At 57.8% G+C, this 12,381-nt stretch overlaps 1 protein-coding gene across 1 annotated transcript; it reads right to left on the reverse strand.

Annotated features, from left to right (window-relative positions):
- Window positions 1-5,313: 5,313 nt before the first annotated feature.
- Window positions 5,314-11,862, reverse strand: CDK5RAP1 (CDK5RAP1 mitochondrial tRNA methylthiotransferase). The gene is made up of 13 exons (XM_086622964.1): window positions 11,613-11,862; window positions 11,053-11,156; window positions 10,579-10,613; window positions 9,751-9,851; window positions 9,353-9,563; window positions 8,399-8,519; window positions 7,882-8,112; window positions 7,582-7,679; window positions 7,432-7,487; window positions 7,185-7,315; window positions 6,199-6,348; window positions 5,620-5,760; window positions 5,314-5,482 (listed from the first exon to the last, which is right to left on the reverse strand). Exons 1-13 carry the CDS (start codon window positions 11,860-11,862, stop codon window positions 5,402-5,404), a joined length of 1,710 nt encoding a protein of 569 aa, XP_086479090.1. The 3' UTR covers window positions 5,314-5,401.
- Window positions 11,863-12,381: the final 519 nt, after the last annotated feature.

Consider the following 12,381-nt stretch of genomic DNA (forward strand, 5'->3'; position numbering starts at 1 on the left):
CCCTCACCCCCCGGCATCCTCCCGGGTGCGGCGAGGGGAGGAGGACAGCTCTGTCTGGCGTTTCGTGCCCACGGCAGTGCGCTGAATGTTAATCAGCCTGAGCCCGGCGCCGTGGCACCGCCACGAATCCCCCTTCCTGCGCTCGGCGGCGGCTCGCCGTGTCGTTCCGGCACAGCAGCGCCGGGCGAGAGCCCTCTGCGCTGCGACCCGACGTCGGAGATAACGGCCGCTCCAGGAGCCGGGGTGTCCCTGGAGCACCCTGCCAGCTCCGTCAGAAACGCCGCTGTGCATCAGGCTGCTGCCCTCCCGGCGTCGGCTTTCAGGGAACTGGGCGCCTTTCTCCTCCTCGTTAACGTGAGAAGTACACGTAGGGAAACGAGGTTCCCTCTCGCACTAATCCTCTCCTCATTCCCACCCCCACGCCCCGGGTACGCTACTCCTGGCAGCGAAGCCCAGGGAAGGCATTTTCCTGGTCTTAAGGAGACTTCAGAGATTTGGGTGTTTTCCACACTGATGGGCTTTGCTTTTGGCACCGCTGAAGATACAAGACAATCCCTGAAGCTGAGGGCACTCAGCTGGGCTGGGAGCTCTGCCTGTCCCCATGCTCCCAGCGGCAGCAGCTCCTGCCAGCCTGGCGGGTGGGCAAGGTGCTTCTGCCCCAGCAGGAACAGAGATTCCGGTCATGGCCCCCCTTGAAATAAGGTGAAATAATTCCCTTTCACTTCCAGCTTCCTAAAGGAAGTTCTGCTCATAGGGACCAGATCCTGCCAGGCACACGAGCACAGCACTGTGCCCCGCAGCCAGCCCACTGCGATACACCACGTGCATTTGTTCACCACATGCCCTCGGACCCTGCCCGCTGTCCATCCCCACGTGGTGGCAGAGCACCCCGGAGCACCCAGCGAGGGTGTCCTGAACACGCAGCGTGTCCCCGGGCATGACCCAGGCGAGAGTCCTGAGTAGGATGGAGGGTTTGTACGGGAAACGAGAGCCACAGGGTGCCTCTGGCCCAAGGGCTGTTGCCCAGGGGCCAGAGCCAGTGCCTGGGCACAGGAGTGGGCACTGCAGGATGGGGCACGGAAAGGCCTCGTCTCTTCTTCCCAGAGGGTCTGGTACAAGTGTCCGAACGCATTGCTCCACCTTTGCCTGGTGGGAGGTGTTTTAATCACTCCGCTGACTCATGCCCTCAAGAGCGCCCGGTGTGGCAGCACCAGCCCGGGGCAAGAGGGACACAGAGAGGGAGCGGGTGGCCGTCCCGGCCCCGCCAGCCCCGTCGTAGCCCCATCACCCTTCCCCGCGGGCACGGCGGCTGGCGGGCACTGGGCCGCTCCTCACGCAGCTCTGACCCGCGTCTGACCACCTTCACGCCCCTGATCCGTGCCCAACCATTAAATAACTCAGCCAGCAGTGGGAAAAAATATTTGAAAAAAAAATCTGGAAGATACAGAGCCATTAATGAAAAGCATCAGAAAATAGATATCAAGTAGCAACACCATGATGAGAGCTTATTAATAGGCAAGTCTAAAGATAAAACCAATTTAAACCTGATGAGACAGGACATCTCATCTCCAGGAGAATGAGAAGTCAATAGTGAGCTGTCAGGAAAGGAAACAAATTGCTCACGAGGGAGGAGGGAAAACAACGGTGCTCCCAGGCCCCGGAGAACCGCAGCTGCTGTGACAGCCTTGTACGATACACACGGGATTCACAGCACCCTGGAAAATGGGAGCTGCCACTCAGCGTCAGCACCTCTGCCATGGGCACTCGGTGCCAGCCCCGGGACAGCGTGTTGCTCCAGGGGTTAGGGGACAGACGGACACACCGACCCCGCTGCGGGGGGAGCCACTGCGGTTCCAGCGCAGTGGAGGTTTCTGGCAGTGGAGCCTTTAGGAGCAGGTGAAACCCTTCCTGCTGGAACCCAACCGCAGCCGGTTCCCGAAAGGAGTGAGCCAAAGATATAAGTGATTTTAGAAATGGAAAACATTTTTTAAAGTTCTGTATGGTGCATTAAACCCCAAAGCTCTGGGCAAAGAGCTTCAGTGACAGTGATGGAGAGCCACCGAAGGGAACCCCAGGGACCTCCAGCCCATGGCAGTACTGGTGAAAGGGGGAAGAAGAGGTCTGAGGGAAAAGGGCTGCGAGTGCTGAAGCCACACATCGAAAACTCCTGGAGAAGGGTAGGAAAGCATTCAACCCAGGCAGCCTGGCACCTTGCGTGGAGGCAATGCCCCTGGTCTCCTGCTGCTGCCTCAGCTGACCTGCAGCAAACTGGGCTTTACCAGCTGCTATCAGGGAAACATCAGTCTTTCCCTCCAACATCATTGATATTCAGAGGGAAAACAGACGGCAGCCCGCTGGGGTTCCCGGGCAGGACGTGATGCACTGCGGCCAGCTCCGGGCTGGGAAAAACCCAACGGCTCTGCTCGAGCTGGGAAAAACCCAACGGCTCTGCCCGAGCCGCTCCGCGAGCCCCGGAGAAGGGAGCGGGTAGGGCAGCGAAGGCACCGACGGGCGACTTGGAGGTTGTCCTCAGGCCGAAGGGCAGCGCGGAGCAGCTGAGCACCGGCTCAGCGCCCGCCGCCGTCTGTCCCTCCTCCCCAGCAGCGCAGCCGAGAGCCGTGCGATGGGGAGAACAAACGGGCTCTTGTTCCCTCCGACAGCGACCGCCCCACCACGTGAAGCTCCTTGTGTGCCCGTGGTGATGCCCAGCCTCACTCGACACACCCGCAAGCAGGAACAGCGAGCGGGTTGTGTCTTACGAAACCCGCGTGTCAGGAGAGGCCTCGAGCACGGGTGATGCTCCAGAGTAAACGTCATCCCGGCGCTTCAGGTCTGCGCTCGGAAAAGCGACCTGCCAGGTGCCTCCTTCAGTGCTTTCCCACCAGTGTGACTGGGGCAGGACGGGCTGGGCAGAGGCAAAACAAAGTTTGCGTGTTCTTGAGAGGGACCTCGGGCCAACGGCCCGGGAAGGAGGGAGCTGCCGGAGCCGGGCAGGGCTCTGTGCGGCCCCGAAAGGTCCGGCTGAGCCCTCAGGATGCTGATGTTCCCACAGCCCAACACCTCCTGCTGCACAGCTCAGCCCATCCAGCGCAGGAGACCGGACACCGCGAAAACCCTGATGCTCCGCAGCGGTGGGTCAGGCTGGAGCACCCGGCCGGTGCGAGGGGCTGCGCCAGGGCAGAGCGCTGGCACTGCCACGGAACACCAGCATCGATCCAACACTTACTTAATCCTGACTTACAGATTCCTGGAGCTGTGTTTCTCCAGAGAGCAGAAACACAGCACGTGTTTACATTAACCAGTATGCCAGTTTGGTCCCACAGCTCTTCCAGCAGCAAAACATCACTCCCATCTCCAGTGGGCTGAAATTCCACAACACTTTAGCTGCCAGTGGCAGAAGGCACAGGTGTAAACCAGCGTGGGAGATTCAGAACCCTGTGGAGTTCAGGACTCTGGTCCCTGCTCGGGCTGGGAAAAGAAACGTACGAGAATCGAGCACAACGCAGAACGGACACAGGACACAAGTTCAGCTTTCCCAACAGCCAAATTCAAGGTGCAAATCTTCTGACCAGCGATACAGAAACCTCATCCCACCCTCCAGCCCCGGAGAAAACACCATTCCTGCTTCCAGGCACTGCCAGACGACTGACTCAGCCCCCAAGGTCACTGTAAGCACCTCCTGACGGATGCTTCGCTGCCTGAAAACCTCAGCCCTCATTCCCGAGGCCCATAAAAACTAAGGAGGCGAAGCAAATGGTAAGCGCTACGGCTCCTCGGGGAGCCTGTGCAGTGAGCATTCTCACCTGCTCATCAAAATGTACAGCCCAGCGCTCCTCCTCATTAGTCTCTTGCTCTTAAAATAATGATGGTAAAAGGACCGCAGCTGCCCTCAAAGCCAGACGGAGCGGGGAGCTGCGGGGGGGTCTGTGCTTCTCCCTTGGAACAGGTGCTGGTGGGAGAAGGTCAGAGCGAGCAGCGAAGGGCGGGTGTCAGCCCTTCCCAGGGTGCTGCCTCCGGCCACGCTTCCAGGATGCATGGAAGTGAGCTGAGAGAGATGCTGCGGGGCAGCTACAACGGGGCCACTTCCCTGCTTGTTTGAATTAGGGAGCACATGTTGGCATCAGTGCCTGTCACGTCTGAGGGATGATGCTTCCACACCCTGCTCCCTCCTTTGGCACTTCAGGGCAAACAGCTCCTTGCTCCCTCTTCCCTAAAATCCCTGGCCAAAGCCTTACACTCACCAGGCAGCAGAGCTCCAAGACCCGGGTTGGGAACGTGGACCTGCGCCACGTTCCCATTCGCAGGCAGGGGAGCGGAGCGGTGTGGTTCTCAGCACCCCAGAACCCCGCTGCCCAGTGCTGAGTGTGCAGATTCACTCCTGCGAGAAGAGAATCAGCTCTGAGATAATAAGCAAAATGTATTTGTTTCCTAATCTGAGGTCTAATGAATATTCAGTGAACCACCCTGTTTTCAAAGAGACACAATTATCTCCCAGGAAGAGCTGAGCAGGAGAGAAGACTTTCTAGCAAAACCCTTTCATGTTTATTTAAAGACTCTGCAAATTCTTGCAGTGACTGCTCTATGAAGAGTTGATCAGCTGTTCCTTCAACATTTGTCACCGGACAGAGCCTTTTACAGCAATTTCTTCTAGTAACGGGATTATCTGTATTAAAAGGGGGGGATTCTTTCTCACCCTCCCTAAGAGAGCTCACTTCCAAGCGCAGGTTACGGGCACTGGGCAGACCAGGCTGCACAACGACACGGCGCAGCGGGTCAGCCACAGGCTGACCAAACCAGGGGACTGCGAGATGCTCTTAATGAAGTTATTGGCCATTCAGATCAGCACATCCATTTCTCTCCTCTAGCGAGCAAAGGGATGGACATCACAGATGTTTGGATTACAAAGCCACACCTGAAGTTTGAACAGGCTGGCGAGAACCCTCGGCGGGCAGCCAGCCCCCACCAGCAGCCCCTTGGGCCTGGAGAAGGGGAAATCCTTCTTCTCCAACCGAGACCCAAACATCCCCAGCACCAGGGCAGGGCTGCGAGCCCTCAGCCTCAGACACAACGGATTAAGCATCACTCGTGCACACTAAACCCATCGAAGTCAGAGGACAGACCTGCAGCACCGCAGGGGGGGCCAGGCCTGACAGCAAGTGAAAACACGACTGCGCCATACTTGGGCTTGGCGGGTCCATGCACAGCTTCCGCCCCCTTTGCCCACAGATATATGGGAAGTAGGTTGTTGCCAAAACAAAAATATATTTTTTATTATTATTATTTAATATATAAGTTATTTTACACATATCTCCCTGTTTCTACCCCCTCTCCATCTGACCAAACTTCCCTGTTTCTCCCTGCAGAAAACGTGCTGATTTTGTGCCCCAGCAGCAGGGACAGCTCAACGACACGCCGCAGCGCGGGAGAGGGAGGTACGACAGAGCAGAACTCCCCTCAAGGTCTGAGAGCTGGCAGAGGTCACCTGAAAAAAACAGCACCACAGTCCTCAGGAACAGAAAGGCTGAGGAGGATCCATTCTAATTTTAGGCTCTCCTGGCAGCAGCTGCTCTGGAGAACAGCAAGAAGAGCCCAAGGAAACACGCGCTGCAGATGGGTCACCTTCACCAGCACGTAGTCCCCCGGCTGGGCTCTGCCCAGAGCCTCGCAGCCTGCAGCATCCTCTGTCTCGGCATCAGGGAAGATCACCTTGATGTTGCCGTCGTTCCTCCCACACAACTCCGAGGCGGAGCGCTTGCTGGGCTGGAAGGAGGACAGGGAACATTACCTGCATGGCAATGGCTCTGATTCACTGCTGGGCTTTATTGCCTCAGGAATTAATTGAGCGCTGTTGCCAGTATTACACTCCACATTCCACACTGTTAAGCATGCCATGTAACAAAGTCCTACAGCCAGAGCTGCTGTGCTGACACCCACACGCCAAAGCCAACGCTTCAAAGCCTGCACTAATGCAGTGCTGGGCCAGAGACACGTCCCTAACCCATCCCCACCCCCCTGCGCTCAGCTCGGCGCTCTGCAACAATCAGGCTGTCTGCTGGAGCGTGTGGACGTGGTGCTGGAGCCCCTGGCTGCGCGGGGAAAGCGAGAAGGGACGGCAGAGGCGATGACTGCTGTGCACAGCCTAAGAGCCTCCTGGCCAGCAAGAAGGGAGAAGGACAACTGTGCCCCAGGCACACTCACCCCCTCCACCAGCACCAGCTGCGACTGGCCCACCATGGCCCCGTTGGCCCTCGCCGCCTCCTCTCGGAAGACAGTAATGAGCTCCTCCAGCCGCCGCCTCTTCACGCCGGCGGGCACGTCGTCCTGCAGGCGGTGATACGCCCGGGTTTTCTGCGAACAGCCAGGGCAAGCACAGCTCCTCAGTAACCAGCCTGCGAGCACCACCTCGCCTGCCCCGGCCAGTTGGAGCTCTTCGAGCAACAGCTTTCCACACGTGACAGCTTGTATTTACGATCTCAAGGAACATTTTCAGCACCAGCAACACCCTTGAGTCCTTCATGTTCTTTCTGCACCCTTTTGGTGGAAGATTTGATGTAGGGCACCGAGCATCCGAGGCTGTGAAGCAGCTCTGCAGCTCCTGTGTGAGGTATGTCTGGTGCCCATCTGTCCACAAGCACAGGCAATGCATTCCACTGCTCCTAGTTCCATGTGCTGAAAGCTGATCCATACTCCTTTGCTTCCTTATGTTTCCCAACCTCCTGTCCTCTTCCCCATCAGCATCTTACCCTTTAGAGAGGGAATACCTTCTGAAAATTCACTACTCTCCAGACTCGATTCAGAGTTTCTGTAGCTGGGGTGGAGCCCAGCTACATCAGCACAATTTCTCACCAGCAAAGAAGAATGTACCTGCAGCCTGGTCTCTGCAGACACGGCTGCTTCATTGCTATGACACTGGAGCATCTGCAGAACCAGGTCACCCAGTCAGTAACAACCCTGACGCTCACACAAAGGAGCTGAGGCCTTTCAGGCACAAAGGTGGCCCTTGCAGAACCACATACCCTAAAAGTGCTGCATGCAAGCAAAACAATCTTCCAATATACCAAGTCTTTAGGTAATATTTTCAATCGGTTTGGGGGTTTTTTAGTGTCTTATTGTGAGAAACAGCATTTGAGAATTAGGTGAGATATTCAGAGGTAAGAACCTTCTCCATCAAGTCCTGCACTCACCTGTCTCATGCTGTAGGCAAACAGGAATCCTACGTTGTAGCGGACTTCTCGCAGCAAGGACACGGTCTGCTGGTGATCTTCTTCCGTCTCTCCGCAGAAGCCGGCAATGAAATCACTGCTTAAGCTCACTCCTGTAACAGAGACACAGCTTTACACTTCCCTCAAGGAAGAGACCAACACTTCACTCAAGAAAGGACAGTAAGATACAGCTGTGCTGAGCTCAGACGAAGCTAAAGGGAGCCCCTACCTGGAACACACTCACGCACGTGGTGTACAAGCTCTAAATACGCTTCTCTTGTGTACCTGCAACGAACACCACATGGATTTGCTAATCAGAAAGTCACATCGGTGAGGAGAAACCAGCACCCTAAACCAGAGGGCAGGGCACAGGACCCACCCTCGTCGCATGGCCTCCAGGACTCGTGTGCTCCCGCTCTGGGCTGGGAGGTGAAGCTGTTTGCAGATGTTGTGTCGCTCCCGGACAAGCTGCAGGACCTGCGATGGGCAATCAGGAGACAACATCAGAGACAGTTCAACTCTGCCAGGATGCCAAGAGGAAGAGTATTCCCTGGGTAAAAGCCAGCAAATGCAAACCTGCCAGCTTTGGCACATTCTCCTTCCCAGGACACAGCCCATATCTGGCAGATGAGAGCTGCCCGCCTGCAAGCAGAGGTCCAGGTGTTTATTTTACACTTGCCTCATCAGGAAAATCCTTGGGGTGTGGAGAGGTGAAGCGGATCCTCATTTCCGGATCAATTCTAGACACCTGGTCCAGCAGATGCGCAAAGCGCAGTCCTCCTGGTTTAGCTCTGTAGACTGTGCTAAAGCCACGACTGAGCGCTGGGGCTGCAGCTGACTGAAACTGCACCTCAGACGTGTCTCGAAAGCTGTTGACGTTCTGACCCAGAAGGGTCACTTCTTTCACTCCCTACACAAATAAGCGGAGAGGAAAAAGCACAGCCTGGCAGGACGGCTAAGCTGCGAGGGCAGCCGCGATTTCGCGTCAAGGAGTCTCCCAGGGAAGCCCTCCCTCCCCTCTCTGTCTCAGAGTATTACGAGGGGAATCAAACAGCCACTGGTGGAACCCTGTGGCAACCTCATCTCCACAGATTAAGGCAGTGTCAGTGGTAAAAGGTACCACAGAAAACCACTTCCACTGAGAATCATCCTTCCACCCGTGGTTCGGGGCAGGTGGGAAGGTGGCTCTGCCTCACCTGATCCGAGAGCATCCTCACTTCCTGCAGGATGGACGCGATGGGGCGGCTCCTTTCGCGGCCCCGGGTGAAGGGCACGATGCAATAGCTGCACATGTTGTCGCAGCCCCGCATGATGGATCTGCCGAGGGGTAAAGCACAGGTCAGACTACGACTGCTCCAGAAGAATCATCCATGTGGCATCCTGCCCTGCTCTGACCTGGCCCAGCACTCCTGCCTTCAGCCAACTCCCCTGGCCCGCAGCACGCACAGCACCGGCTCTGAACAGAGCTCACAGCTCTGCAGCTTTCCCTGACACACTGCTCCAAGCAGAGCTGGCTTCTGCTTCCCGCCAGTTAACACCTCCTAATTCTCCACGCACGTTTCCAAGAAAAACTAATGAGGCACAGACTTGCAGTGCGATCTGGCAGTGATGGAAGATCCTCCTGCATCCGGCTCCTACCGAGCGGGATACTGTCACTCTGTACTCTACGGCCACACGGAACAGAGTCTGATTTCCCATTTGGGAATACTATTATCAAAACTGGACAACCAGAAACAAACTCAACAGAAGCTACAATGTATGGAGGATCAGCAGAATTAAATAGGAGAACCTGAGGCAGGACGTAGCAGAAGGCAGGGGATGAGAGAGGCACAGACTTTAGAAAGGCACAGACATCAGTGGGACAGAAATCACTCGGTGCAGTATCATGCCTAGACAGTCAGTGTTCCCAAAGGAGAGCAAGAGAAGCCCGCAGACAGCCAGAGCACGGGGCAGTCTCTCCAGGGCTCAGCCAGACAGCGAAGCAGCAGCAAACACACAGTCTGGGAGACTCGTGCCTCTGGGCTGCCGGGAGCGAGTGCGACCAGGCGTTGCATCTCTTGGGTAGCTGCTGTCACTGACACGTCTGTTCTGCACAGCAGTATTTCCAAACTGGAACCACAGAAACACACACAGGAAAGAAAAGTACTTACACAAACGCTGTTGTGCCACCCGCGCTAGTCTGGACAGGCAGGATATCTGCATAAGTCTCATCCAGCGACAGCAGGACGTTAGCAGCCTGCTGGCCAGACTGCGCCACGGCCAGCAGCCGCGGAAGGTCACGATACGCGTCAGGGCCTGCCACAATATCGACCAGCTTCTCCCTGTGCAGAATCTCCTCCTTAAGCCTCTCAGCCATGCATCCTGCCGCCAAAGGAGAAGGGTCCTCGTCAGGAAGCACCCACCCCCTGTTACCCCTCTGCACCCCTTCACCACCTGCTTTCACCCCGCAGAAAAGGCTTGATGCTGTCGGAGGGGAAGGGGAAATGCAGCACGATGGGATGTGGCACAACGGCGTGTGCCACCCGTCGCTGCCCATCCCGCCAGGTACCTAGGATCCCGATGCGGAGCGGCGAGCCAGCCTGCTGCCGCCGGGCTTTCAGCGCCTTGAGGTGCCGCAGGCGATTCCAGATGGCCTGCTCTGCCTTCTCCCTGGGAAGCCAGGAAAAGAGCGGTTATTCCAGTTGTTGCACTTTAACAGTCCTCCAACCTGAAGCAGCCCAAGTGCTTTAAGAGGAAGGTTCAACTAAATACAGGGAATCATCCACCCAATGGATCTGACGGCATAGTGCCATTTGTGGTGCGGGGATTAGGTCTTGACTCTGTCTTATCTGCTGTCATTTCGCTCACTTGGGAGCATCCGCACTGCAGAAACAACTCAGGGACTCAGCTCTTGCAGAGGAAACATCTGCCTCGCCACCAAAATGAGCTGCCTTGCAAGTGACAATGAGCATTTGGATCTCTGGCGTTCAGAAAAAACAAGCGATGTTCCCTGGACGTTTATATCCCAAATTGCCCCTAAACATATTCCCCAATTTTTTCAAGTACAGACTCTGTACGAGAGAGATAGTCAGTTCAAGAAAAGACAGAATAAAAATAAAATTAAAAACCAGTTAAAGCAGAAATCTGCACAGGTATCTAACGGCCCATGACACATACACAGAGCTTACACTATCAAAGAGCTTCTCACTGCATAGAAAAGCAATCCATAGTGCAACTAACGTTGCACGTTGTAGCATCAGCTAGCCCTACCCTCAACTAAACTGGTAGTTTCACGTCATCATGCTCTTTTCCACACACAACCCATTTATCGCCTTGGTTTTCAAATGGTAATTCCTTAAAAACTGTCCAAAACCAGCAGTGACGACAGTTTCCTTACCTCACGGAACAGGTGACAAGGAGAATCACGTCTGCCTAAGTTGAAAACAGCAAAAAAGGGAAGAATTTGTAAAACCCACACGGTAAGTACTCATGCCCTGCACAGGTAGCCTGGAGAGGCAGAGTATGAAACTCACTCAACTCAGTGAAAAAGATCTGCCCAAGTACACGGTGGGTTCCAACAAACGAAGGAGCAAGAAACTAAGAGCAGACAAGCAGAGTGTTCCGCTAAATGGCAGAAGCAAACTCGGGCAAAGAGGAGTCGGGAGCATTCCGCTGTGTCCGACTGCTCTCCGACTGAGAGGAAACCCAGCAATTTAAAGAAAAAAACCAACCCACAGCTTTCTAGCACGCTTGGTAAGTAACTTCCCTTCCTGCCCAAGACTTGGACTGCAGAAATCAGCACCGTGGGACCAACGGGCACGACATTGCTGCCACGTGCGCGCAGCCCTGCGCTACAGGACAGCCGCCTCACCTCCTCCAGCTCCCTCGTCCTCGCGTAGCCGCTCTTCTGCAGGATGCTCCAGGCGATCTCCGTGTCGTTGACGTTCATCTGGCAGCCGTACGTCTCCAGGTACACTGCAACAAAGGCAGCGTGATGCAGAAGTCCGCCTCAGCTCCCACCTGCAACCTGCTTCCAGGACCTTTTCCATAGGAAGGAACCTTCGGTCCCACCATGGAGTCAGGGCAGCAGCACGACGGCCGCCTTCACTGGCAGCCCATGCGGGGAGGAAAAGCCAAACCGAGGGGCAGAGCCCGGGGCACTCGAGTGCCCCAGAGCACCTCGCCCAGCACAGCGGGTCTGGATCGGGGCTGGCAGGGAACGGGGAGCTGCGTTGTTACCGAGATAACAGCGGGTGCCGTGAGAGCCCAGCTCCGGGGGCACCGGCGCCCGAAAGCTCTGCCCCGGCCCCCCCGCACCCCCCGGCCCGGCACGGCCGCGGGCACGGCTGACCCCGCCAGCCCCCGGGCCAGCCCCGGGGGTCAGCACCGCCCGCGGAGGGGGAACGGCGGAGGGGAGGCGGCACCACAGACCTTTCCCGGTCCCGGGGGCAGAGGCCGCCTCCGGCTGCGGCTCCAGCTCCAGCTCCGGCCCGGGCCGCGGCTCCCCGGCGGCGGCCGCTCTCAGGAAGTGCCGCAGGTCCGGCCCCGCGGGCAGCGCGGCCCCGCGCCCCACCGGCCCCTCGCCCGGCCCGCAGCGCGCCCGGCGGGCGGCACCGGGGCGGGGGCCGGCGGCCGAGCGGAGGAGCCCCGCCGCCCGCAGCGCTCGGCCCCGGGGCAGCATGGCCGCGGCGGCGGCCGGCGGAGCGCTTTGCGGGACGGACGGGCCGGGAAGCGGCGCGAACGGGGAGGGGGCGGCCCCGCCGTGCGCCGCCAAACGCGGGCCCCGCCGCGCTCTGCCCCGCCGCGCTGCGTTCCGCGCCGCCGCCGTTCCGCCCGGAGCCGGGGCTTCCGCGGAAACGTGAAATAACACTGAAAACACGATGGTCCGCGGGGCTTTGCCACGATCGCAGGGACAAAACCCGCCGAACCGGGCGTTCCCGGGCGCCCGCCCTCCCCTGCCCCCCCGCAGACCCCGGGCCCGGGCGAAGCGCCCCGGGAAGGTCCCGCAGCGACAGCAGCACCAGCGCGAACGCGGCCCCAGCACAGCCGCCTTTATTGGCACCTTTATTGGCACCAGCTGCCCCTGGCACGGGAAAGCGGGAGGGAGGGAGGGGGCGGGAGGGGGCAGGGACCCCCCGCCGCCGGTAGCGCAGGGCGAGGCCCCGGCCGGGGAACGCGGGGCTGAGCCCCGGGGGGGGTC

This window comes from Tauraco erythrolophus, chromosome 18 (genome assembly GCF_009769465.1).
Source record: "Tauraco erythrolophus isolate bTauEry1 chromosome 18, bTauEry1.pri, whole genome shotgun sequence".
Lineage (NCBI taxonomy): Eukaryota > Metazoa > Chordata > Aves > Musophagiformes > Musophagidae > Tauraco > Tauraco erythrolophus.

Bases quoted from the DNA above. Each gene is read 5' to 3' on its own strand.
- CDK5RAP1 (XM_086622964.1), bottom strand. From the start codon at position 11,862: ATGCTGCCCCGGGGCCGAGCGCTGCGGGCGGCGGGGCTCCTCCGCTCG. The intron at 8,113-8,398 runs GTGAGGCAGAGC...TTATTTGTGTAG, and splicing joins TGAGGATGCTCTCGGATCAG to GGAGTGAAAGAAGTGACCCT. The intron at 7,316-7,431 runs GTAGGGGCTCCC...TCTCTGTTACAG, and splicing joins CGTGCGTGAGTGTGTTCCAG to GAGTGAGCTTAAGCAGTGAT.